At 39.4% G+C, this 27,129-nt stretch overlaps 1 protein-coding gene across 1 annotated transcript; it reads left to right on the top strand.

Annotated features, from left to right (window-relative positions):
• Positions 1–19,135: 19,135 nt before the first annotated feature.
• LOC145087001 (gamma aminobutyrate transaminase 1, mitochondrial-like) lies at positions 19,136–23,105 on the top strand. Its single transcript, XM_079024889.1, has 19 exons — positions 19,136–19,304; positions 19,907–20,010; positions 20,102–20,186; positions 20,284–20,356; positions 20,439–20,536; positions 20,624–20,716; positions 20,796–20,869; positions 20,964–21,002; positions 21,092–21,180; positions 21,267–21,343; positions 21,446–21,520; positions 21,620–21,667; positions 21,758–21,841; positions 21,922–22,009; positions 22,096–22,174; positions 22,280–22,370; positions 22,461–22,539; positions 22,633–22,748; positions 22,824–23,105. The coding sequence occupies exons 1-19, from the start codon at positions 19,272–19,274 to the stop codon at positions 22,896–22,898; spliced, it is 1,500 nt and encodes a 499-aa protein (XP_078881015.1). The 5' UTR covers positions 19,136–19,271; the 3' UTR covers positions 22,899–23,105.
• Positions 23,106–27,129: the final 4,024 nt, after the last annotated feature.

Raw genomic sequence — 27,129 nt, 5'->3', positions numbered from 1 at the left:
CGACTCACTGTTTCGAGTCTCAACTCGAAGGGTTTGGGGTTTCGCGACCTGACTCGCCGGGTCCAAGAACAGACTCGCCGAGTCCAGGACAACCTTCAACAGACTCATCGAGTTGTTCATCCAACTCTCCGAGTTCCTGCCCAACATCATCTGACTCGACGAGCTGTTCATCCCACTCGTCGAGTTCCTCCTCGTCTTCATGCTACTCGCCGAGTCAACTCAAAGGACTCGCCGAGTCCATTCAGATCTTCAAACATGCAGAGGACTTTTTAGTCATGCATGGACTCCAAACTGTAGATCCACCCTTCCTGTGCCTATTCCTCACGTAAAGTTGCAAACTTTACATGTAGAGATGGAGATCTAGGAAAAATACACCATAAACTAGGGTTTAAGGCCAAGGGGCTTCAAAAATTGACTCAAGGGCTGATACTTTATGCTTCTCTAGACCATAACACACTTGGATCTGAAGTAGCAACTCCAGATCCGGCTTCTAACTCAAATGGGTGACAAACCATGGCTTAAAAGCCCCAAATCTCACAACCATGGAAGATCTAAAGGAGAGAAACGACTTATTACCTTCAATATCTCAGAAAGGCTCCACAAACTCCAGATCTGAAGCCAATCCTTGAAGTTTCACTGATTCCCCTCTTTTTTCTTCCTTCAATCCACCCAAAAATGGCTTGGAAGCTTGAATGCACAACAATGGAGGCTTAGGGTTCGCTTTCTGAATGAGGGAGGCTCTAAGGAACCCTAATGGAGAGAATAAGGAGCTTAAATAGCGCCCAAAGTCCCAGATTTAGGGTTTTCCTCGCACAGACCAAACTCGCCGAGTCCACTTGGCCGACTCGCCGAGTTGGTCACTTACACCTCGACCCGGATCCCGCTCGGACTCGCCGAGTTCCTCCTTGGACTCGCCGAGTCGCCCCTAAAAATTAGGGTTTTCTTTCCTTTGTTGACCTTCAAAACTTTGGGTGTTACAGGTGACTTTGTCATTTTTCCAAGTAAACAAGACTCGCAACTATCATCCGACTTTAGGTCAAATGATTCCAAAACTCCAGCCTTTTGGAGTTGGCCTATGCGCTTCTTGTTAACATGTCCAAGACGACAATGCCACAAGGATGCGTTATCCAAGCTAATCGAAGAATCAATATGTAATACATTATTTCCTAGGTTGTCTACAATCGACACAATTTCATATACACCATCACAAGGTAATGCTTTAAAATAAAACACATCATTATAAAAAGCATTAATAGCACCAATTTTATTATCAATTGAAAATGTGAATCCTTGCTTGTACAAACTATGAAAGGAAATAATATTTCTCGCTATTTCAGACGAGTAACAACATTTATTCAAATCTAAATTTAACCCATTACTAAGCAATAAAGAATAAACTCCAATCTTGGTCACAGGTGATGCTTTCCTATTGTCCATTATTAAGTTTATCTTCCCGTGCTCCACTTCTTCACTTCTTCTTAGGCCCTGCAAATCAGTACAATTGTGAATACCACAACATGTATCAAGAACCCAAGAAATAGTATGCGATGAGTTATTAGACAATATAGTGTAACTACCTGCATGGGTGGGTTTTACTTTCCCATCCCTAACATCTTGCAAGTACTTGGGGCAGCTTCGCTTCCAGTGCCCCTTTTCATGGCAGTAGAAGCATTGTGCTTCCTTTGGGTTTGAATAAGGAGGAATGGAACCACTTTTGGTTCCACTTGAAGAGGAGCCATCAAGAGACTTTCCCTTGGTACCCTTCGAAGGGGTCTTCCTCTTCTTCCCCTTTTCCTGCCCAATTGCCAGAACAGGGGTTGTAGTAGGAGTAGGAGTAACAACCGATTTACCTTTAAAGCCACTTTCAGCAGTCCTTAAAAGTCCCTGAATTTTTCTAAGTGTAACTTCCTATTTGTTTATATGATAAGTCATGCGAAACTGATCATAACTTGGAGGTAATGAATGGAGAATGATATCAACCGCCATGTCCTCAGGAAAGTCCACATTAAGCTTTAGCAACCGGTCCACGAACCTTTGCGTTTTCTGCAAGTGGCCGGTGATGGGTTCACCATCCTTCATCCTAGTTGTTATCATGGAGGAAATGACTCCATACCTCTCTTGACGAGCACTCTGATGGTACCTTTCCATCAGGTCCTGGTGCATCTCAAAAGGGTAGAAATCTTCATAGGAATTTTGGAGTTTTGTTGTCATTATGGCCAACATGATGCAAGACACCTTAGTGGCATCTTTCTCCTAGGTAGTGTACTCATCAATCTCCTCAGGAGTACCAGTCGTGTAACAACCCATTTTTCACATCCAAAAATTTCATTTTTTTTATAAATTACTTTAATTAAAACGTTTGTAGGAAAACATTGTCAAATCATAACATTTCATAAAACTGTGTATAATGTCTGAAAATCCAAATCATAAAATAGTGATAATATCAGAGTACAATCCCAAGGAAAACTCATAATGCGGAATCTGAGGTGTGTGTATGATGTGCAGCTACCGCACCGACTCCTTCCCCTTCGCTAGAGAGGTACCTGAAACAAAACTGAAAACTGTAAGCACGAAGTTTAGTGAGTTCCCTCATAGTACCACATACCATACAATATACTGTCAGGCAATTCTGGGGCGCCTGACTTACCCAGGTCAAACCATTCTGGGGTGTTTGACGTACCCAGGTCAAGCCATTCTGGGGTGCTTGACATACCCGTCGATCTATTTCACCCGACTACCGGGGACTATTTCACTCCCTACTACTACTACCACATAAACACATATCGAAAGCACATAAACATAACAGGTAGCAGCATACCTAGATGAATATCACAAAGACAATCATCTAACATACAACTCCTACTAGTGGGTCGGCATTGTGGCCGTAGACCCACCACTACTAGAAGGTAACTCACCTCGTAAGGCTGACTTCTGAAAAAACTGCTCGGCAATTGACTGACTACTGCTCCGGTAACTCTCCGGCTATAATCCCACAAAACACTCAGTTAGAATATGATATCTAATCTTATGGTAAAATGACTATTTTACCCCTAACCAAGTCCAAATCAAAGTCAACTTCCAGTTGACCCGACTCATCGAGTTGGGCCGCCAACTCGTCGAGTCCCTAACTCTTTACCCGTCCTTATCCATGTCTTTACTCGTAGAGTTCAGCAAGGACTCGACGAGTTCTCCTTTCTTTATGAACATCAAATGAATCTTCATCCGCCTCGCCGAGTCGTATGAACAACTCATCGAGTTCACATTCATCTGATAAACAAGTCCTGTCCTCGACTCGCTGAGTTGCATGAACAACTCGTCGAGCTCATCTTCAACTGTAAGGAGATTGCCTTGGACTCGTCGAGTCCGCTCTTGCACTCGTCGAGTCCCATGGACTCCAGATCTAAGGCTAAGTCCAATAAGTTGGGTCACTTCCTTGGACCCTCTAAAAACCCTTCTAGAGCTCAACTGGGTTCCTTCAAACCTTAACAGAAAAGGGGAGTTTTGCCTCGGACTCGTCGAGTCGGGCATGTCCAACCATGATTGACCAAAAGGTAGATCTAAGCTCCTTCAATCGTTCTAGCACCTAAAGTTACAAACTTTACGTGCATGCATGGGACTTTGAGCTCAAAAGGTCATAAAATAAGCTCTTATGATGCATGGGACCTTAGATGGGTGCAAGTAACCCCTAACTGCCTTCTGACTCCCTTAATGGCTTGATTCTGAAGTCTCAACCCCCAACCATGCTTGCAATCATGGTTGGTCACCAAAAATGGCTTATAAAAGCCCTAACTCTCCCCAAAAAGGGATCTAACAAATGAAAGAGCAAGGTTACAGCTTTATACCTCCAATGAACCGTGGAAGATGCACAAACTCGGGTTCCCTTGGTCTTCACTTGTTTTCGCAAGCCTTTCCCTTCCTCCTTATGGTCACAACTAGAAAGATCCACCAAAAATGCCTTAGTTCTTCTAAAAAACGGTTAGGGTTTGCTTAAGGGGAGTTCTGGAAGCATTGGGGACGAAAGGGAGGCTGAACAAGTGGTTTAAATAGGATGCAAACCCTCATCTAGGGTTTTGTCCGGACAACACCTACTCGCCGAGTCTGGACGCGGACTCGTTGAGTAGGTCATTAAACTTCTGTGTCCAATACGCTCCGACTCGACGAGTTGGACCTCAACTCGCCGAGTCCAAGGCCAAAATGCAAGATACTAGAATAAAATACATACCAGGAACCAGGTGCTACAAGTTGACTCATCAATAACCCTCAGTTCCTTATCAAGGACATACTCCTTCCCCTCGTAGCGAGTAATCATTCTGATGCTCCTAATCCATTCATTGAAATTAGACCCATCAAAAGTGACTTTCCCACACAAGTTCATGAGGGAAAAGGAGTGTGTAGGGTTTGAGACAGTAGCGGTGTTGGAAGACATCTGAAAATAAAGAAAGACAAGTTTAGATTAGATAAAGAATCCTTAATAAGTCACCCAAATGAATTATTAAGGCTAGAACCCAACAAACTATTTCATAACTTGGAAGAGGGATGCCGTAATCCAAGCTATAAAATATTTGAAGGTAGGTAAATGACGATTTACCAATTTCCACCACGAAAAACAAAATAAATTATTAAGTTTTAATTGGATTTGAAACTCCTAGATCTTTTGAGATTCATTGAACTTTCAATGGCATGTTTAAATCTCGATTGTGCCCTCTCAAGTTTTTGACTGGGATGTCGATGATCACAAACAAGGTGTGAATAACCATGAAAATTGACTTGGTACCCTTAACTTTATCACCTAATCGATGTGCCGGTTAACCACACACGCTCCACCGATCTATCATAAACATTAAGTTACCCTTTGTCACTCTTACTAGTCCTTGTTAGTGTGTCGGTTAACCACACACGCTCCACCAACGACTTGGTAAGGTACAAAGTGTAATTTAATGGGTTAGTAGCTATTTCATATTTTTCCTAAAGTAACTAAGATTGGGAATTATTAAAGTCTTATTTACTTTATAATTTCATTATAATTTTTATGAGGATTAAGGTCCTATCCTACCCGTTCGGCTAACGACCCTCCACCAGTCAAGGAAGCGGTGGGTGAGAGTGGACACCCATGAAACTGTCATTTTATAGGCAGTAACCTTATACCCCCCCCCCCCCCCCCCTCTTATAGACTGGCTTCGTGAATGAGGCCTACTAACGGTAAGACTGACTTATTCTTATATATATATATATATATATATATATAATTAAACTATTAATATAATAATAGTATAAGGGTTGAATTTTCAACTTTTAAAATTCTAATGTTCAATTGGGAATTAAAGCATTAAGGTGTGAGAGTTTACAAATTCCAAGACTTGAGGGCAAGTTTTGAAACTATTCAAGACTTTTCAATTTCATAACTTATGAGTTTAATTGTCTATTAAAATAAAGACTCCTCATTTTATGTAACCTATGGTTCTTTAATAACTCTTTTAAAGAAGTGACTTTTGGTAATCCATAACTTGAGGACAAATTATGAACTCCATCAATAGGCATTTAGATCAAGAATTACACTAACAAACAAGTTACAAATAATTTCTATGATCTACTAAAACTCATAAGTATGAACACTCATATCAACAATTTCAAGAATCATATAAACACATATAAAACTTGAAAATTTGATAATAACCATTGAAAATGGATTAACATAATCATTACCACATCAAAAACAGGTTTTATAAGTCCAAAACAGTTTAAGGTAATGATTCTAGTCCATTTCCAACAGCAAAACACGAAAAACTACATGCATAGCCTTCTACTCGTCGAGTGCATGATCCTACTCGACGAGTAGGATGAATTTACACATGGAATTAGCAAGTCCCCCCATGGACTCGGCGAGTTCACACGAATAGTGAACAGTTTTCCGATTTTTCAAGCATTTTGCATCAAGTATAAAGAAAACTGGCCTAGGCTCTGATACCACTGATGGGTTTGAGCATTCTAACACCCGTATGGTGTACATGCAACCCTAGAAACCTTGGATCTATGTTTTCTCTAATATACATGCAAATTTGATTTTCCAAGGTTCTCAACCTAACCAGCATGTTATGGGGTACTTGTTATATAAAACTTTAGTAGAGTAACATACCTTTACTTGTGGTTGATTGCTTGGAGTCTTTAGAGCCTAACACCAATAATGTGGATGCCTCGAGTGGAATCACAAATCACCAAAAACAAGTTGGAATCTTTGAGAGAATATGATGCACTCTAGAAATTGGCCCACCCTTGTTCTCACACACACTAGTGTCATTTCAAGTGTCAAGGACATCTTTATATAGTATGGAGGATTAGGGTTACATGCATGTAAATCCTAATACCCATGACTTTTCATTTACATAGGATACATGAGTTAAAAGATTCATGGACTATCCATGGACTTCCATACACTCTTAGCCCATCCTAAATAAATCTTAGCCCAATCCATATATATGTAAGATTCCATATTTAATTAGCCCCTTTTGATCACTAAATTAATTCCAAATTAATTCTTGATCAATACTAATTAAATAATATGATTTCATATTAATATGTTATAACATATAATATATTAATAGATCATAAATATCTTATTCTCAAAAATATATCCATACAAATTGTTAGGTGAAGTGCAACCCAAATGGACCATGTCGAGTCGGGTTATGTTCATACCAAATATAGTTACAAACTTAGACACCTTATCCAACACTTTCAATGGTTGAAACATGCAAAGCGAACTCAGCTTCAGATCTGAAATGCTTCTCGAATATGATCAAATGGTATCTTAGTGTCCGAAACGTGCTTCTGAATTTAATGCCCAAACTTTTCAACGTGCAGAGAAGACAACAGTGAAGACTCTCATTCGGAATTTGACACAAAGGGGGGAGATTGTTGGGTTTAATTGTATGTGTCAAATGTATGCATAATATAGCTTGTTTCATTATGGTTTGAGCCTATCCATTCTCGGGTCTGCTTTGTAGTTTAGACTATATATATAGTGCATGCATGTAACATTAGGGTTAACGTCTTGGAACCCTAATTGCCGTTTGTACGCTCTTACAGAGAAGTTTTTGAGAACTCTTCTAGAGCTTTTATAATCAAAGCATTTGACACTCTTTTGATCGTCATTGTTCTTATCATTTAATTCATGTTCTTTATTATAGAATCTATTGATCTTGATTATTGTTCCCACAAAGATTTGTAAAAGTCATATATGATTATATTAATATCCGATTGTATTCAATTCATACATATACCCCAAAATATAAATTAGAAACCAAAATCACATAAATATACTAGTAACATGAAAACTCTTGGACGAAACTTGCAAACATCAACTAGAAACCAACATCACCAAACTATACTACTAACATGATAATGATAATTCACTTGTAAAACTAAAATATTAAGAAGTAACTAACAAGTCCAACTTCAAAATCACAATACCAATACCAATATAACACCAAATCCTCCATTTGAAAAGGTATATGCGTTAAAATAGTGATGGTTAGTAGATGATTATAAAATTATAAGTTAAACAATATGTAACGTATTATACCGTCGCCTAGGTTGATTTCATAGCAGGTTGTACAACTTCAGTAACCATTTCTTCCTTGATAAGCTTTGTCCAACTTTGAAATCACAATACCAATATAGCACCAAATCCTCCTTTTGAAAAGGTATATGCATTAAAATAGTGATGGTTAGTAGATGATTAAAAATTTATAAGTTAAACATGATGGGTTTGAGCCATAAGAACATTCCTATGTGCATATGCAAACCCTAATGCTTGGATCTAGGGTTCTCTATTATATATGCATTCATCCAAGAATATCTAACCCTAGATCTAGTGATAACAATTTGAAATTGTAATGACCAAAACAGATCTAGAAGATTACCTCTTGTTTCTTGCTTGAATCTTCTTGTCTTTGATGCTTAGAGTCACAAGTGTAACTCCTCTAATGGCTTACAAACACCAACTAGCAAGAGGGTAGTATTTGAGAGATGGAGGATGCACACTAAATCGACTCTAGGGTTCTTAGAGAAGCAGTGGTCGATTTCTGTAGCCTGGGGGTCTTATTTATACTGTAAGCAGCTAGGAATTCAGTCAACACCAAATTAATCTCTTTTAGTCACCAAATTAATTCATAATTAATCTATGACTAATATTAATCAAACAATATGATTTATCCTTTAATATATTATTCTTATAATATATTAATAAACCACAATAACCTCTCCCTCTATAAATTACCCTGTCAAGTTGCTATGGTGAAGGTAACCTAAAAGGACCATGCACAACCGGGTCAAATACTTACCAAATATAGTTACGGGCTTAGAAACTAATCCAACAGTCTCCCACTTGGATAAGTCTAGTAACTACAAATGTAAACACAATCCATTAGCAATCGTAGCTCTCAAAAACGTTGTTGAACTCTGATCTTATCAGTAACTTGTCCTTTAGATAAGGGATCGTATAGTCCCCCGTTCTAGATATCGTGCGGACAATTACATGGAACATGGTCATACTTATTGTCCAGCAGTTTATTTCTTGATCTCTGGTTCATTTGACATAGAACTTAATTGAAAACATCAATCCAGTCCTGACCGGGCCCAACAAATAAGTCAAACCAAATCATCGAGGGGCCCTGATATCGCTTTTATCCTCTCCGGATAAAAGGAACAGATAAACTTCGACTTATATGTAATTACTATCCACTAATCAAATTATACACAACAATGCGTTTTATAACATCAAGTTACTGATGCGTTTACGCATTATCAATGAACAACTAATTAGCAAACAATAAACTATATATCTAGGTTTTAAGACCATATGATATTATCGTCTTGCGATCACTCGAGATAAATTCCATGAAGTGATTCCAGCAAGCGCAGGTTTATTCCAATGCTCAAATCAAACTCAAAAACACTCATGAACGTTGTAGCAAACCTTTGCTATGCCTAATACATTTTAGACAATCTACACACCAATTCATGACAGTCTTCATTCATACTTACTTCCAACATATGAACAACCGTGGACGGTTCAAATAATTCTTATTATTCAGGAAGTCAAAACATGTAAAATGGAACAATAGTTAAACAATTAACATAAGATAGTAACATTAATAATAAATAATACTCTTTTATTTAATCATCAAATGTTAATTACAACTTATCTATTACACGTTTCTAAACTATCTAATATAAACTAATATCGTCCTTCAGCCCGATGCTCCTAGCATGCTGCAAGTGCTTAACCCTGCTCAGTCCCTTTGTAAGAGAATATGTTGGGTTATCCTCTGACAATACCCTCTTTACTACGAGGAGTCCCTCTTCCACCCGATGTTGAATAAAGTGATATTTTCTGTCGATATGTCGAGATCTATTGTGATCCCTCGGTTCCTTGGTCAAGGCAATCGCTCTTTCATTATCACAAAAAATTTCCATGGGCTCTTTTATGGCTGGCACAACTCCAAGGTCTCCAATGAAGTTCTTCAACCTTATTGCCTCGTTTGACGCTTCGCTCGCTACAATGTACTCTGATTCGCACGTTGAATCAGCTACGGTCTCTTGCTTGGAACTTTTCCAAGTCACTGCTCCTCCATTAAGGGTAAAGACCCAGCCCAACTGCGAACGGTAGTTGTCCCTGTTGGTCTGAAAATTGGTGTCACTGTACCCTCACACCTTTAATTCATCACTCCCACCGAGGACTAGAAACCATTCCTTGGTCCTCCGAAGGTACTTAAGAAAGTTTTTTACTGCGGTCCAATGCGCTTTGCCAGGGTTCCCTTGATATCTGTTGACCATGCTCAAAACAAAGGCCATATCAGGGCGAGTAAAAGTCATAACATACATAATCGAGCCAACTGCGGAAGCGTATGGTACTCGCCTCATTTATGCTATCTTGACTTCGGTATTCGGGCATTGAGTCTTACTCAACTTGGCATTACTTTGGATCGGTAACTCCCCCTTCTTTGAATTCTCCATACTAAAACGTTTTATTACCTTGTCCAAGTAAGTATTCTGACTAAGTCCTATTAGTCTCTCTTACTTCCGTCTCTCACTATCCTTATTCCCAAAATATAGGAAGCCTCTCCGAGGTCCTTCATAGCGAAGCACTTCCCGAACCAGGACTTAAACTCCTGTAGTGTCGGGATGTCGTAACCTATGAGTAGTATGTCATCGACATACAATACGAGGAAGCTAACAATACTCCCACTGGCTTTGACATATACACATGATTCATCTTCACTTCGTAGAAAACCAAACTCTTTGACTTTCTCGTCAAAACAAATATTCCATCTGCGACACGCTTGGTTAAGTCCATAAATGGACTTTTGATGCTTTGCATTGACAAAACCCTTTGGCTGATCCATGTAAACATCCTCAGCTAACTTCCCATTAAGGAAAGCGTTTTTGACATCCATCTGCCACATTTCATAATCATGAAATGCAGCAATGGCCAACATCACCCTAATAGATTTTATCTCAGCAACCAGTGAGAAGGTTTCATCATAATCAACTCTGGGAGTTTGAGTAAAACCCTTCGCGACCAATCACGCCTTGTATGTGTGCACATTCTCATCCATGTCGGTCTTCTTCTTGAAGATCCACTTGCACCCGACCGTCTTACGTCTGGGCACATGGTCAACCAAATTCCAAAGTTGGTTGTCATACATGGACTGAATCTCGCTGTCAATTGCCCCTTTCCACTTTGCAGACTCCGGGCCTGCCATGGCTTCCTTGTAGTTGTTAGGTTCGTCCAGATTCACTAGTGTACTATCACTAATGAACTTATTCCCTTCGGTTGTAATATGAAAACCATAAAACTGGGGTTGAACCCTAACTCTACCGGAACGTCTAAGAGGTAAGGACTCGTCAATCGGTTCAACTAGAGTGTCCTCCTCAGGTTGAGCACCAGTATTAGAGGTTCCCTCATCGCTCGAATCTTGAATCTCTTCAAGATCGATTTACCTCCCATTGTCCCCTTGGCTTATGAGTTCTCGCTCTCGGAAAACCCCTCTCCTCGCAATGAAGACAACATTGTCACTTGGTCTATAGAAGAGATATCCAAAAGACTTCTGCGGGTAGCCGATGAAAATACACCGCTCACTACGAGGTTCAAACTTTTTTCGAGTCTCTCGTCTTACGAAAGCCTCGCAACCCCAAGCCTTGATATGTGCTAACGAGGGAGCCTTCCCTGTCCACATCTCGTGAAGTGTTTTGGTAACGTTCTTCGTAGGGACTAAGTTAAGGATATGGGCGGCAGTCTCTAAGGCATACCCCCAAAATAAGATAGGTAGTGAAGCATGACTCATCATGGAATGAACCATGTCTAACAAGGTTCGATTACGCCTCTCAGCTACACCGTTCAACTGCGGTTTCCTAAGTGGCGTCAATTGCGAAACAATTACGCATTCCTTAAGATAGTCGTGGAATTCAAGACATAGGTACTCTCCTCCTCCATCGGATCGAAGCATCTTGATTTTCCTGCCTAACTGATTCTCCACTTCTTGTTTAAACTCTTTGAACTTTTCAAAGGTTTCTGACTTATGCTTGATTAAGTAAATATACCCATATCTACTAAAATCATCAGTAAAAGTTACGTAGAAGCGGCTCGCATCCCTTGTGGTTGATCTAAAGGGCCCACACACATCGGTGTGTATGAGATCCAATATACACTCACCCCTCTCAATGGTGCCAGTGAAGGGTGACTTGGTTATCTTTCTACTATGGTTTGGTACAGAGCACCCCACGATCAACTAACTGAATTCCACTATGCGCTGCATGCTCGCACTGCCACTGCCTGACAATTCTGTTGTTCCTTTTCTGACTTCCGGATGAACTGAGACCACCTTGGTCCCTACCAACCTATCAATGACTGGATTACCGGTTCCTACCGGTAGCTAGTCCCAACACCACCACTAGTCGCTCCCAGCGACTTCCAAAGAACTTCGATCACCTATAACTGCTCAATCTACTCTGCCATTCAGGCACTACAAACCTGGGATTCTCGATCCCCTAACTTGACACTAAGGTCCCTACCAGGTCCCACCTGTGCTGCTAAAACTCACGGGCCTCGCCCACGGGTCCCACCCGCCTCCATCCTTCTTTTCCCACTAGTCTAATCACGCTCGCTCGGGCCTCGCCCACGGGTCTCACCCAACCATACTACTGAGCAACCCTGCTCCCAGGTCTCATCTACACTGCTAATCTCCTACGGGCCTCGCCCACGGGTCTCACCCAACTATATCCTGGAGCGGCCTCTCCCAAGGTCTCACCTCTCTAGGGCTATACAGGTAAACTCCATATCATTCTCATCCACTACCCATTCCTGATCCCTATCTGATCACTAGGAGATAAGGGCCTCGCCCCAACTCCGCTAACAAAACTACTAAGGAATGCTACGGCTTACCCATAGTCTTACATCACCATCCATTGCTGACTGCTAGTACGAAGGCACCCATGTGCCATTAGCTCTCAAGATCCTCATTCCGACTCCCTCGAGTCCTACGGGCGATCCACAACCTGAATTCTCAACCATAACTAACCATTACCCTCACACGCACTAGCTGATGGGGGGTTTCTCAAACTCCCAACCCTGAAATCCTCAATCCATCAAACGCTGAACTACTTTTCTTCCCTCTCGGAGGTCACGTACTCATTCTGGGTCTGCGTGCTCCTCTCTGGGCACACCCGGAGGATTCTCCCCCACTTCGATCCTGCTTACCCCTTGTTGCTCAATACTCAAAAGAGATCCCGATCTTGGCTACCATTCCATAACCCATCTACTGAGGAACCCAAGCCCGCCATAGCTAGGGATTTAGCCAATCCATCACAATCACTGTACCACTCCGAACTAGCGAGACATACCAAATCTCTCCCAAGCATGCTACAGTTACTGCATCCTTCGAAACCTTCTTCATTAGGGCACATACCCTAACTACCATACAAATATCCAAGGTATGCAGATGGCATATAACTCGATCACAATCGACCACTCAAAATAAAATACTTTTACCAATAATGATGCAGAACCATAACAATAAAATCATGCACAAATAAAAGAACTGAAAATGGGAAATTGCATACCTGCAACGTCCGGCGTTGCTCGCGTCTCCAAGGTCGTCATCTGAAAAGCCCTGCTCCCCACCGCAGGTGCCTCTACCCGGCCCTGACAGCCATCCGTGATCCTCAAAGTTGCAGGGGCGGGTGCCATCACCCGTCCTGCTGAAAACAAACTGGGACACTGGGCCTTCTTGTGGCCCCGCTGGTTGCAGTGAAAACATATCAAGTTTGATCCCTGCGCGGCGGTAACAGTACAATCCCTGCTGAAATGACCAGTCCGACCGCACTTGAAACAGCCAGACTCACCACCGCTACCACTCCTGCACGCGCCCCCGTGCGCCCTGCCACACTTTCCGCACCGACTGCGGTCCTGATGATCCCTCGATCTCGAATCCGATCCCTTGGGCCTTTTGCCCGAACCCGCAGCAACCTGAACCTCATCCGGCTTCCTCTTCCGGATTTGCTCCAAATCAATTTCCCTTTCTCTAGCCCGAGAAATCATATCTTCCAGCGTCTTACAGCTGGATCTGCTCACGAACTCCCTGATGTCATCCCTCAACATCTCATGGTACCGAGCCTTCTTCATCTCCTCATCCGCGACATACTGCGGTACAAGAAGAGCCATCTCCCTGAACTTGGCGGTGATCTCCGCCACAGTCTCAGTAGTCTGCGTCAAATCCTGAAACTCTCGTGCCAGCTGCTGCACCTCAATAATCGGCGAAAACTCCGCCCTGAACCTGGCCGAGATATTGCTCCAAGTCATCGCGTCCAACGCGGCATCATCCCCCAAAGCATGACCAATCTCCTCCCACCAATCCCTCGCTCTGTCCTTCAGAAGACAGGAGGCGAGTCTAACCTTGTCCCCCCCGGGACACTTGCTCGTACGAAAAGCGTTGGCAACATCAGCCAACCATCTGCTGCTAGCAATGGGGTCCCTGGCCCCATGATAATCTGGTGCCCCGCAAGCCCTGAACTCTCGAAATGTCAAGGTACGCGCTCCTAACAGAGCCATCATCTCTGTACGGAAGGCTCCCAGCCTCTCATCCAAGATCTCCAGTATACCCTCCTTGACCGTGCCAAAGATCACAGGAGTCTGAGCTAGAATACTGCACGTAACCTCAGCTGATATCAACTCTCTCATCCGCTCCTCGAGCTGCTCGACCCCTGAACCCAAGCCTGATCCCTCTCCGGCGCCTGATCCGCCCGCTGGTCTCTCTCGCAACGTCACCATGCTGAAACATATAACACAACCACTATCAGAAAACTCATCACTGCTGCGAGACCGAACACACCCCCTACTAGGTTCCCGGTCTTGTCTTGGCCCTTCCCGAATCAAGTACGGATCTTCTGCTTTCAGTAGTACGGGCCCATACTACCTTCCACATCTATCCGTACTTTCCTCAGGAATTGCTTTGACTCCACCAGGTCCCTTATCCACTACTACTGCTCCCAGCACTATCTCATCCTAGGCTTACCCTAGGGAAACCTCTGACTCAACTCAAACAGTCCTCAGCTGCTGAAGGTCTCCTTGTGATGCCAATTAGCCATCACCTGGATACCATCACATGTGACGAGGCTCAGATAATCCTTCAAGTAAAAGACTCGTCCCTACAACGGTTGGACTCAAACAAGAGCTGCGCAATAGGGCCAAATCTAGCACTCTGAGATTATTCAACCCTAATCACATGTGACGTGACGTATCCACCTAATGGCTAACTCCCATCACTCAAAATCCCACAATGCACAAAGCAAGCAGCATTCGGACAAGGGGAAAATCTAACCACAACATACTCAAGCAATCATATCCAAACAACAAGAATCTGAACTAACATGCAACACAAACTCATAAACTCAGGCATAACCTAAACAGGCTATCCTACTACTGTCTAATCAGCACTATCATGCAGCTCAAACACATATAATAGGCACATAAGGCATCATTCCTAGATCCTTAGTCCTAATCTAGCATACTGTTCTATCAACTGATAATCATAACATAAACTTGTATGGGTATTTTGGGGTACTTACTTGAGCTCGGTTGATTGCATGCACCACACCCTTTTTCTCTTTTCAAAGTTCTTTTCTTTCTGAATTAATTTTGCCTTTCTAAAACTGTTTTCTTTCCCAAAATTCTCTTTTTACAAAACTGTCTTTTTATTTTGAAAACTTCTATACCAATCCCTCAGTTTGAGTTTAGACACGCTCGAGAGCATGTCCGAATCCCTCAAACCAAGGCTCTGATACCAACTTGTAACGTCCCAAAATTCAAGACTAAAAATTTCATTTAATAAAACATTACGTTAAGCAAATTCATCGTTTTCAAACATAAACAAAGTATTAGTTTCCAAAATACATATTCGTTATCAGAGTAAACATTCCCAGGCTGTCTAAGTTATGGTGTGTGCCATGCGATCATCCCGAGCTCCATCATCTGCTACCGGAAGTACCTGAAACCAAAACTGAAAACCGTAAGCACGAAGCTTAGTGAGTTCCCCACCCTACCATATACCATGCATAACCACATACTGCACATACTGGGCCGCACCCGCTATCCTGGGCCTCGCCCCCTACCTCGGGCCTCGCCCGCTACAACGGCCCCGCCGCTCCAGGCCCCGCCTGGCTTCGATCCCCGCTCGGATACAGATCTGTTTCACGTAGGCCTCGCCCACTAACATATAATAGCACATAAACATCTCACATAAGCTAAACACATACTAACGGATCTTGTCCTAAGGCCTCGCCTATCTCTGGGCCCCGCCCCTGACCTGCTACTGATGAGTCACAGAACCCCGTCCATGCTCCTACTGGTAGTGAGATACGGGCCCAACCCACACTCACTCCTTTCCTGACTTGGGCCTCGCCCCTACTCTGCTGCTACTGAGATGTGGAACACCATCCACACTCTGCTATTGGTGAGATACGGGACCTCACCCACACTTACCTCCCTACCAGGCACATACAAGTATCACACAGACAACAAGTATAAACTATCATTTAAACCATTCCTTGGGCACCCGCCCTCTATCATTGGACCTCGTCCCGAATATCATACTAGCATACTGGGCCTAGGGCTAACCCCTGGGTCTTCTACTCATAACTACATGGGTCGGTATTATGGCTGTAGACCCATTCATACACAGGGAAACTCACCTGATACTGCTGAACTGCTGCTGCTAATCCCTTTGACCGCTACCTGACCACTGACTCTGAACTGCTGCTCCACCAGCTCCTCGAGCTACCAATATCAATACAACATTGAGTCAAACTGACCCCTGACAGACAACCAAGTTAACTCTGGTCAAGTCAAAGTCCTGGTCAAAGTCAACCCTTCCAGGTCAACCCTACTCGCCGAATCCACTTACTGACTCGCCGAGTTCACATACTCAGGGTCCTTCCATCGCGACATGACTCGCCGAGTCTACTGATTCCCGAATCCTGTCCTGACCAACTCACTGAGTCCTTGCTCGACTCGCTGACTCGAGTCTTAACTCGACGGGTTTGGGGCTACAAGTTGTTCATCCAACTTGTCGAGTTCATGCCCATCTTCATCCGACTCGACGAGCTGTTCATCCTACTCGTCGAGTTCCTCCTCATCTTCAAGCTACTCGCTGAGTCCACTAGAAGGACTCGCCGAGTCCATTCAGATCTACATACATGCAGAGGACTTTCGAGTCATGCATGGACTCCAAACTGTAGATCTACCCTTCCCAAGCCTATCCCCCACGTAAAGTTGCAAACTTTACGTGTAGAGAAGGAGATCTAGGCACAATCCACCATAAACTAGGGTTTAAGGCCAAGGGGCTTCAAAATCGACTCAAGGGCTGATACTTTATGCTTCTCCAGTCCATAACACACTTGGATCTGAAGTAGCAACTCCAAATCCGGCTCCTAACTCAAAATAATATCATTATGGCTAAAGAGCCCCAACAACCACACATAAATCTAGATGCAAAAAGGGTCCAGGAACTAGTTTATACCTCCAAAAGCTCAGAAATGTCTTCCCAATCCCGGATCTACAGCCCCTTTCTTGCACTCTCAAGATTCTTCTTCTTTCTCCAAGCTTAATGCACTCTTGAAGGCAATAAATGGCTCAAAAAGAGGATATGACGGCTAGGGTTTGATATCCAGGGCTTAAGAGGCAGTAAGGAACCCTAGGAAGAAGATTAAGACGTTTATATAGGCTCCAAGTCCCGAATTTACGGTTTTCCACGCACAGACCAGACTCGCCGAGTCACCTTGGCCGACTCGCCGAGTCGGTCACTTACTCCTCGACCCGGATCCCGCTTGGACTCGCCGAGTTCCTCCTTGGACTCGCCGAGTCGCCCCTTAACATCAAGGTTTTCTTTCCTTTCTTGGCCTTCAAAACTTTGGGTGTTACAGTGAGAAGCTAGGATTTCAGTCAAAACCCTAATGGACAACTTAAACATTAAGCAGCCCATGGAACTTTCTGGAATAAGGCAATGGACGAAAATATGATGGGCTCCCATCATAATTTCGTTCACCCCTTAATCCATTAGGTTTCCCAACCCAAAATACAACTATCACACAATTGATAGTTTAAGTCCCCTTTCTTCAATTAATCTCTTTTAGTCACCAAATTAATTCCTAATTAATCTATGACTAATATTAATCAAACAATATGATTTCTCCTTTAATATATTATTCTTATAATATATTAATAAACCACAATAACCTATCTCTCTCTCTATAAATTACCCTGTCAAGTTGCTATGATGAAGGCGACCCAAAAGGACCATGTAGAACCGGGTCAAGTACTTACCAAATATAGTTACGGGCTTAGACACTAATCCAACAAAACAATGTGTACTGTATTATACCGTCGCCTAGGTTGATTTCATAGTAGGTTGTACAACTTTAGTAGCCATTTCTTCCTTGGTAAGCTTTGTCCAACTTTAAAATCACAATACCAATATAGCACCAAATCCTCCATTGAAAAGGTATATGCATTAAAATATTGATGGTTAGTAGATGATTAAAAATTTATAAGTTAAACAATGGGTACTGTATTATACCGTCGCCTAGGTTGATTTCATAGCAGGTTGTACAACTTCAGTATCCATTTCTTCTTTGGTAAGCTTTACATTTTGGGTAGATATCCAAGTGCCGTCTATATGTTGTTGTAGTGCCAGATCTAACTTTAGCCAATTGCTTCTTGCAATGAACACATTCAAGTTTTACCTTGCCATTAGGAAGAGTCACTTCAACAAATTCCTTCCATACTGCAGAGGTGCTCTGTCCAATATGACGATCCACCTCGCCATTGAGGTTAATGCCTTCATGTGCATTTTTGCAGGGCGATCGAGGTTAATGCCATCAATATAGAGACAACATCAATAAAAATGGATAAAATGAACACCAAAAAAAACAAATCTAACATGGTGTTAAACAAAGATGTGTAGCCATATGAACAAAATGGAGAGTGGAGTATGATCGTTAGTGAGAGAAAGAGAAGTATTTATCGGGGTAAAATAGGGTTATGGTAAAAACTACACTATACGACAAAGCCCAAGCCCAAGAGTACTCATGTAACTTTTGTATGGTAATTATTAATTAATAATAATATATAAAATAAAGTTGTAGAATTTATATTATACAAAAGTCCGTTAAGGCTCGCGAGCTTAAACGAGATCTTATTCGACGGCTCAAGATCGGGCTCGTTAACTAACTAAGCTTTATTCTAGACTCGAACTTGGGCTCGGACTCGTTAAAGCTCGGCTTGGTTCAAGCATTTATGGATCCGAGCTCGACTAACTCACGACTAGCTCGACTCATTACATTCCTAAAGAAAATAGACCAAATTTGTAATTATCCAATGTTTTCTATGAAATCTGTAATGTATTTTTTTGAAATCTGTAATGTATTTTTTTAATCAACCTGTCTATCTTCTAATTATTTAAGTAATTATCTTCTTATAAAAAGCTCAAACAAATAAGAATATATCAAAAACGTATCTACGATCCGATCTTTATCCAATTTCGATTATTAAAAGCCAGCTATGAACACCGCATCTCACTGCACGGTCGACATACTCTCCTTTTTATTTTAAGTCGACTCCCTCACTGTCTCTTTCAACGGCGTATAAAAGGGAAATCATATACTGCTGTTGAAAACATTCACTCGAATCTTGGAGCTTTTTCACTAAAATATAGGAGAAGATGAATAATCTGTTTCGAAGGGCGTCATCACAGGTCAGGTCCTCTTATTAGTTGTTCCTCCCATTCATGCACTGAATCGGAATCGGAATCGGAATCGGAATCAGTTTATTACACGAGTTAGAATCGAATATATAGCTTATTGAACTGTACATGGTCCTTGTTAACATTAGTATTCTGCTATCGCTATTACTAATCTGATATCGGCTAGGGTTGATATTCTCCATCCTACTAGGACTAGAGGATATGTTTCAGATGATTGAGATCTTATTAGTTATGTTAATTATAAAATTTGTTGGATACCGTTTCTACTGTGGTAGAAGATAAGGTGATTTGATTGTGGTCCAGTAACCTAAGTAAAGAAGACAATTACGATATGGATAATTGAAATTTTAGAAACGAGTATAAGGAATGGAGCATAAGATTCATGTCTGGAGCACCTTACCCTTTTATGATCTGCTGATTTTGTTGTTCTTTTTCAAATGAATAATACACAATATTCCTTTGAATGCAACTTAATCTAATTATGATTATCTTACTCAAATTTCTTTAATAAAAGGTTTTTTTTAGCTAAAAACATGTTTTCAGAATAAAATATATTAGAAATCTTATGCACAATTTTTTTTTTTCATGTATAGATTTGTTCATACACAAAAAATGTTGGAGGTTCTAGAAGTGTCCTGGTGAGGTGGACTAGTACAGAAGCTGTACAAACTGCTGATTCTGCAGTTGATCATAAAGGGTATTATGTTATAGCAATGCATCTTTAACACTATGCTTCAAAATATTGCATTTTCTTTAAAAAAAAGTTATTTTTTCTATTCGAATATCAGGTATAAGGGACATGACATGTTGGCTCCTTTCACTGCTGGATGGCAGACTGATGATTTGCATCCCTTGGTAATACACAAGTCTGAGGTAAAGAATATTATTAACATTTAAAACTATTGAATTTTGTATATTCTATAATCTATATATACCTATTGTGAAAAAGGTTTGATTCTTGTTATGATAGGGTTCATATGTGTATGACATTAATGGGAAAAAGTATCTTGATTCTCTTGCTGGTTTATGGTGCACAGCTTTAGGTATACATACACAAAACCCTTTTATAGATTAAACATTCTCCGAAAAATATTTATTTTTTATATTTCTTTTTGAAACATTTAGGGGGGAGTGAATCAAGGCTTGTTGATGCTGCAACTAAACAGCTAAATACGTTACCTTTCTACCACTCCTTTTGGAATCGTACCACAAAACCCTCTCTGGTATTTAGAAATTTAATTATTTAATAAAGTGGAATAATTTGAGTATATTAAAAGTTAAATCTGCTTTCTTTTTTGTATTATATTTAGGATCTTGCAAAAGAGCTTCTTGAAATGTTTACAGCAAGTAAAATGAAGAAAGTCTTTTTCACAAACAGTGGCTCTGAAGCTAATGACACTCAGGTTTGCTTATGGTGTGTATAAGTTGATTCATAGTTTTATAAATTTTTTACTTCTCTCAAACATTTTATATTTTTTTTAGGTGAAACTTGTATGGTATTATAACAATGCACTTGGAAGGCCAAACAAGAAGAAATTCATTGCTAGATCTAAATCGTAATATTATTTCTCAAAATTTTTATCATATGCTTTTATTTCTTCCAAAAAGATTCATTTTTTTTTTTTAAATTTGATTTTATGTATTTTATAGATACCATGGGTCAACTCTCATATCCGCTAGTCTTTCTGGGTAATCTTTTTCTATCTTCTACTAAATATTTAAAATCTTTATTGTTTATTATTGTCAATTTTTTAATTTTTTTTATTATTATTTTAAAGTCTTCCAGCATTGCATCAGAAATTTGATCTGCCTACTCCATTTGTTTTGCATACTGATTGTCCCCATTATTGGAGATACCATCTTCCAGGTTTTTCTTTTTCTATAAATTTATCATTTTATTTACTTTTCTTTTTATCTACTTAATCATTTATGAGTTGGATAAATTAAATATAGGTGAAACAGAGGATCAGTTTTCCACAAGATTAGCAACCAATTTGGAAAATCTAATTCTCAAAGAGGGACCAGAAACGGTAATTTGAAAAGATATATCTGTTATTCAAATATCATTGGTGGTTATTTTTAATGATATCACATTTTTTTAAAAATTATTATTTATATTTTTATTATTTCAGATTGCTGCATTTATTGCAGAACCAGTTATGGGAGCAGGAGGTGTGATACCTCCACCTGAAGGTTATTTTGAGAAGGTTGGGTTTTTATAAATTTACAGATTTGCCCCTGTGTTATAGTTAATGTAAGCAATGACTCACTCTCACATGTGTTATATCTTTTTAACAATTATGCAGGTCCAGGCTGTTGTTAAAAAATATGATATTTTATTCATAGCTGATGAGGTAAAGTGGTAATTTTTAAATTTTTTAACTTTATATTTTTATTTTGTTGAGTTGTAATAAGTAATAACATTTTGCAATTGTAATTTACAGGTAATCTGTGCATTTGGAAGAATTGGAACTATGTTTGGATGTGATAAGTACAAGATTAAACCTGATCTTGTCTCCATAGCAAAGGTATAATTATAATCACTAAAACATTATATAAATAAAAACAATTAAACTTAGATACAATAAAAAAAGCCAAAAAATTTCAGGCTCTTTCCTCTGCATATATGCCTATTGGAGCTGTTCTTGTTAGCACAGAAGTTGCAGATGTCATATCTTCTCAAAGCAATAAACTCGGTAAAATCCAAAACCTTATTCCGTCGGAATCGGTGATTCCCATCATTGTCTGGAATTACATTTTCCAACGTTTTTATATTCCTTAGGTGTACTTTCTCATGGATTCACCTATTCTGGACATCCTGTAGCTTGTGCTGTTGCATTAGAAGCCCTCAAAATTTACCAGTACTTTCTTACTTCACATCTTCAAAACAATAATAATAATAATAATAATAATAATAATTATTATTATCATACAATAAATGTTTCTCACATTTTATATATTTTCAGGGAGAGAAACATTGTTGATACAGTAAATAAGGTGGCACCAAAGTTTCAAGAGGGTTTAAAATCCTTTTCCTCAAGTCCTATAATTGGAGAGGTATGCTATATGCCATAATCATTATATGATTTTGGTTATTATAATTTATAAAATGTAGAAAAAATACAAATGTTTTTATTAATTTTGTAGATAAGGGGAACGGGATTAATTTTGGCGACAGAATTTGCGGATAATAAATCACGGGACACTCCCTTTCCTCCTGAATGGGGTAAGAATGTTTAGTTTAGTTTTCTAATGTTAATAAATTACTATTGAATCCCTTACAATGTTATGTAATGTTGTTAATGTTTGGATTTACTAGGGGTAGGTGCGTACTTTGGAGCAGAGTGTCAGAAACATGGGATGTTAGTACGTATTTCGGGTGACATCATCATGATGTCACCACCATTTATAATTACATCTGGTGAAGTTGACGAGGTATATAAAATGATGTTTAAAAAAATATCTGAGAAAATGACAGATAGTTGACAATTGATTGTTGACTTGTTGCAGTTGATAAGCATATATGGGAAAGCATTAAAGGCAACTGAAATGAAGGTGGAAGAACTGAAAAAATCTCAGCAATGAGCGCTACTTGACAATGATGAAAAGGGTAGTATTTTGGTATAGGGAAAAACAATAAGCAAAAGATTTACGTCGTTAAATGGATATTATATTATATTATATATATACTTTTGATGGTGTATATGTGCATGTAATTAGGAAACGACATTTGTTAGGAAAAAAAAATTATTTGACAAGTAAAAACATTTTTATGGCTCTTTATTTGTTTGATTATCGTATAGTATGTCAGGTTCAAATTGCCTTTTATAATCGTAATAGTGATGTCCTAAATAAACAGATGTGATGACCGGTGTAATATAGTTATTGGTGGTTAAAACTCTTATGCTAATGTTTTATATATTCTTATTATTTCAATGGATGCATATTTTGGTGTAATACCGAAAAGTTATAGTGGTGTTTTCATGGATTTGGGTGTGTTGATAGATAAAGTTGATTCTCACTTGGAATATATTTGGACGATACTGAGTGATGTTTGAAATTTTGGTAAGATTGTTGCATATATGATATAGTAAATATATAAAAATGTAGTGGATGTAAGGATTTGTAATTTGTCTAAAATATCCAAGCTAATTTCTCAATTGACAAAATTGCAAGAATGGTCCCTGTGGTATGTCCAAAATTGCCACTTTGGGCCAAATGGGTTTGGACTAGCACCAATGGTCCAAAAGTTTTCATTTTGTTGCGGTTTTGGTCCAAAACAGCTTTAAAAATCTTAAAATGACGGATTCGCCCCTTTCTATTTGTTTTTTGCTTTTCTTTTTGTTATTTAAATATTTTCTAACTAAAAAAACATAAATAAATGAATCTCTCTCTCTCTCTCTCTCTCTCTCTCTCTCTCTCTCTCTCTCTCTCTCTCTCTCTCTCTCTCTCTCTCTCTCTCTCTCCAGTTAAGAGAACGCCACCACCCTCACTCCTTCCCCCAACCCTTACCCTCACCGGAAAGCATGAACACCATCGCCGGAAACGATGAACGACACCGTCACCACCAGAAAAGATGAACGCCACCAACACCACCAGAAAAGACGAAACCTTCGTTGGTGATGAAAACCCACTGTCAGAGACCTTCGTTGGAGCAGAAAATCAATCGTCGGAGCTGCCTGTTATAGCAAACCCTAGCGCCACCACTTCATCTTGGTCCTTCTCCGGTAACGCTAACGATCTGTCGTCCTCCCTCCCAAACGACTTTATAACAGCTTAGGGTTTGTGATGGCGGCGGCTAGGGTTTTCATATGGGGCGTTTTGCGACTGGAAATTGAGGGGGATGGCCGCCACCTTCGTTTCTCCCCATCTCCGACGTTTCATCTATTCGTCGAACTTCAGATCCGGTAAGCTCACTTTTGTCGAACAATGGTGTGGCCATCTTCCTCAGTATCGTCGTCCTTATGCTCTATTCATCTTGAAATTGTCGTCGCCTCGTGGCCTCCCTCTTTATAGATCTGCAACACCATCAGATCGTCGTGGGAATCAAGGGGTTTATTGAGGAAGATGGGTTTGCTGAAGAAGATGGTCGCCTGAGAAGGTGACGTGAAATGTGTTTGTTGAGGAAGATGGCGACGCCTTTCTGATTCTTTGGCGGTGGTCGCGAGATGTAACCTAGATCGACGGTGTGACTAAAGGCGGTGGTGGTACTGATCGGTGGTCATGGTGACGTTTATAACTCTGGCCGGTGGTGGTTGTGGTGGTATTTTTTTCTATGTGAAAATTAGTCTCTGAGAGAGAGAGAGAGAGAGAGAGAGAGAGAGAGAGAGAGAGAGAGAGAGAGAGAGAGAGAGAGAGAGTCTTTTCTATTTTTCTTTTTTAATCAGAAAAAAATTTAAATAAATAAAAAATAGAAAAAGAAAGTACCAAAGGGCAAATTTGTCATTTTAAATATTTTTTAAACAAATTGGACCAAACTTGCAACAAAATGAAAACCTTTGGACCAAGAACGCTAGTCAAAACCTGTTTGGCCCAAAGTGGCAATTTTGGATATACCACAGGGACCATTCTTGCAATTTTGTCTTCTCAATTCATGCTTCAAATTTCTATATCAAAGTTAGGGTGTGTTCAACACGGAGTTCTAGCGTTTCACAAAATGTTCCGTTTTGAACTGAAAAGTCTCGTTTGACACTATAAGCTTCTAGCATTTAGTTAAATAAAACGCTACAAACTACAAGCTATCCGCTACCAGTTAATTTTGTCGAACGCGCCCTTAGACTTTGGAAGCCTATTGAGTAAACTCGGAATTGACTTTTAAATGAAATTGGACAACGGTAATAACCCAACTTTGAAAAATACTTTTAAAAACACTTAATATTTACAAGATGTATACGGGGATAAGAAGCATTAATAATATTAATCAATTCAAAATCAAACCAAAATATGCAATACACATGTTTCTATGTTTAACTCAAATTCTCTACACTCAACGAAGTCTTTTTTTTCTAAAGGTCCGATGGTCCAATGACATAAATAATATAGTAGTATCAAATCCAAAACCAATTTAGAGGTCTGATAAAAAATGACTACATTTTGAAAACATGCGTCTCACATGAATCCATTAAATGAGTATGCAAAGTTCATCTCTTAAAATTTTATCTTACATGGTAACTTATACCAAAAAGTGGTAATGAATACTAAAAACGAGATTAAATCCCAAAGATGTTCAAGAATCACTGAAGTCAACCCATCCTAAGTGATATGCATATATAGGGTGCCTAAACCATTTTCCACGTTGAGTTCAATATTTCTCCAAGTGAAATAATCTTTAAAAATAGATTATATGCATGCAACAAGTTGCATGTAATAGCCATTTAGCATTCAAGAGTATTATTCTATAGAAATAAATCAAACATATTACAAATGACCAGGATAAGGACATGTATTATTGGTATTTAATCACCTTTACACTTCAAGCTTCTTATAACCACCTTACTCCACCCAAAATGTTGTATAAACACTTTCTAACTACCTATGGTAAATAATTAAACAATTTATCTAGAACTAATTATATAAATCAAGTTCTAAACAAAGTTTATAACCATATTCAACTCATCCAATCATTGCATAACATTAAGGAAGTATTAAGGAAGGTATGGGATCAATTTGAGTCAATATGTACTTGTTTGAAAATTTCATGTGACCCAAAAGGGAACACATCCCATGTGGTGTCCAAGCCTTGCCATTTCGTGGTTATTGACTAATTTGGGTAGTGTACTTTGGCGCATTTGCTCTCAAACCTTCATAACGACTTTCATATGTGTAATAAGTCTTGAAAATGCATTTTATTACTAAAATGTACCTTATTTCATTAATAATTTGATGTTTTAAAAGTCTTAATGCTTAAGAAATTGAATGAACTTGATAGAAATCATCAAACTCCCAACTTAAGCATTAAGCTTCATTTAATCTCATAGATTTATCTAGGTTGATTCTATTCTCTTAATAACTTAAATGGTATCATAAACATGTTATTAACCCCTTTGAAAACATAATTATACATAGATTTATGATTCAAGTGTGATGTTCTAGTAATTTGAACAATATAAGTTTGATTAAATTCCATATAAATCATTTAAACTTCAAATTCTCACCAATCCTTTTAAACATAGATAATAACCAACTGAGCTTTTAGATTAAACTTATAGCATTTCAATAAATTTTAATAGATCAAAAGCTAGGTTATGTCATAAGTCAAGCTTGAATCACCATTGAAGCCCTAAGTCAAAGTGAAAATCTCAAATCAAATCCATAAGTATAATTACCAACATATGGTGGATTGCTTACTTGAAATAGAGTTTTAAAACATCAAAATTAGGTTAAAGTTAACATCAATTTCATGATAGTTTTTAAAATTGGATTTTTACCATTGTTAAAGCTTTGAAGCTTTCAAAATGGCATTTATACTCAAAAATCAAACTATGAATGAGAAGAATAAAAGTAAGTTGGTGATCTAATGACTAAAACTAACCTAAATCATTAGTAAATTATCCCTAATGTTTAAATATTTAGATTTCTCCATACATTGAATCGATTTTAAGATAAGGATAACGAAGAGTTACACCTTCTTAGTGTTTCTAGCTTAAATCTAACACTTCAATCTCCACTTCAAATCCCTCTCAAATTCTCAAAATCAACATGGATTCTCCCTTCCCTCTCTCAATCTCGTTTAATCCAAATGGAGACGGGGAGAATGTGATTAGCTTTTAACTTATGCAATTTATCAACGATTACCCCTCAACCTTTTATTCTCACT

Source organism: Lactuca serriola, chromosome 2 (assembly GCF_051521515.1).
Source record: "Lactuca serriola cultivar US96UC23 chromosome 2, Lser_US96UC23_V15, whole genome shotgun sequence".
Lineage (NCBI taxonomy): Eukaryota > Viridiplantae > Streptophyta > Magnoliopsida > Asterales > Asteraceae > Lactuca > Lactuca serriola.
The sequence above is the reverse complement of the archived record's forward strand: the minus strand, read 5'-3'. Positions and strand labels throughout refer to the sequence as shown.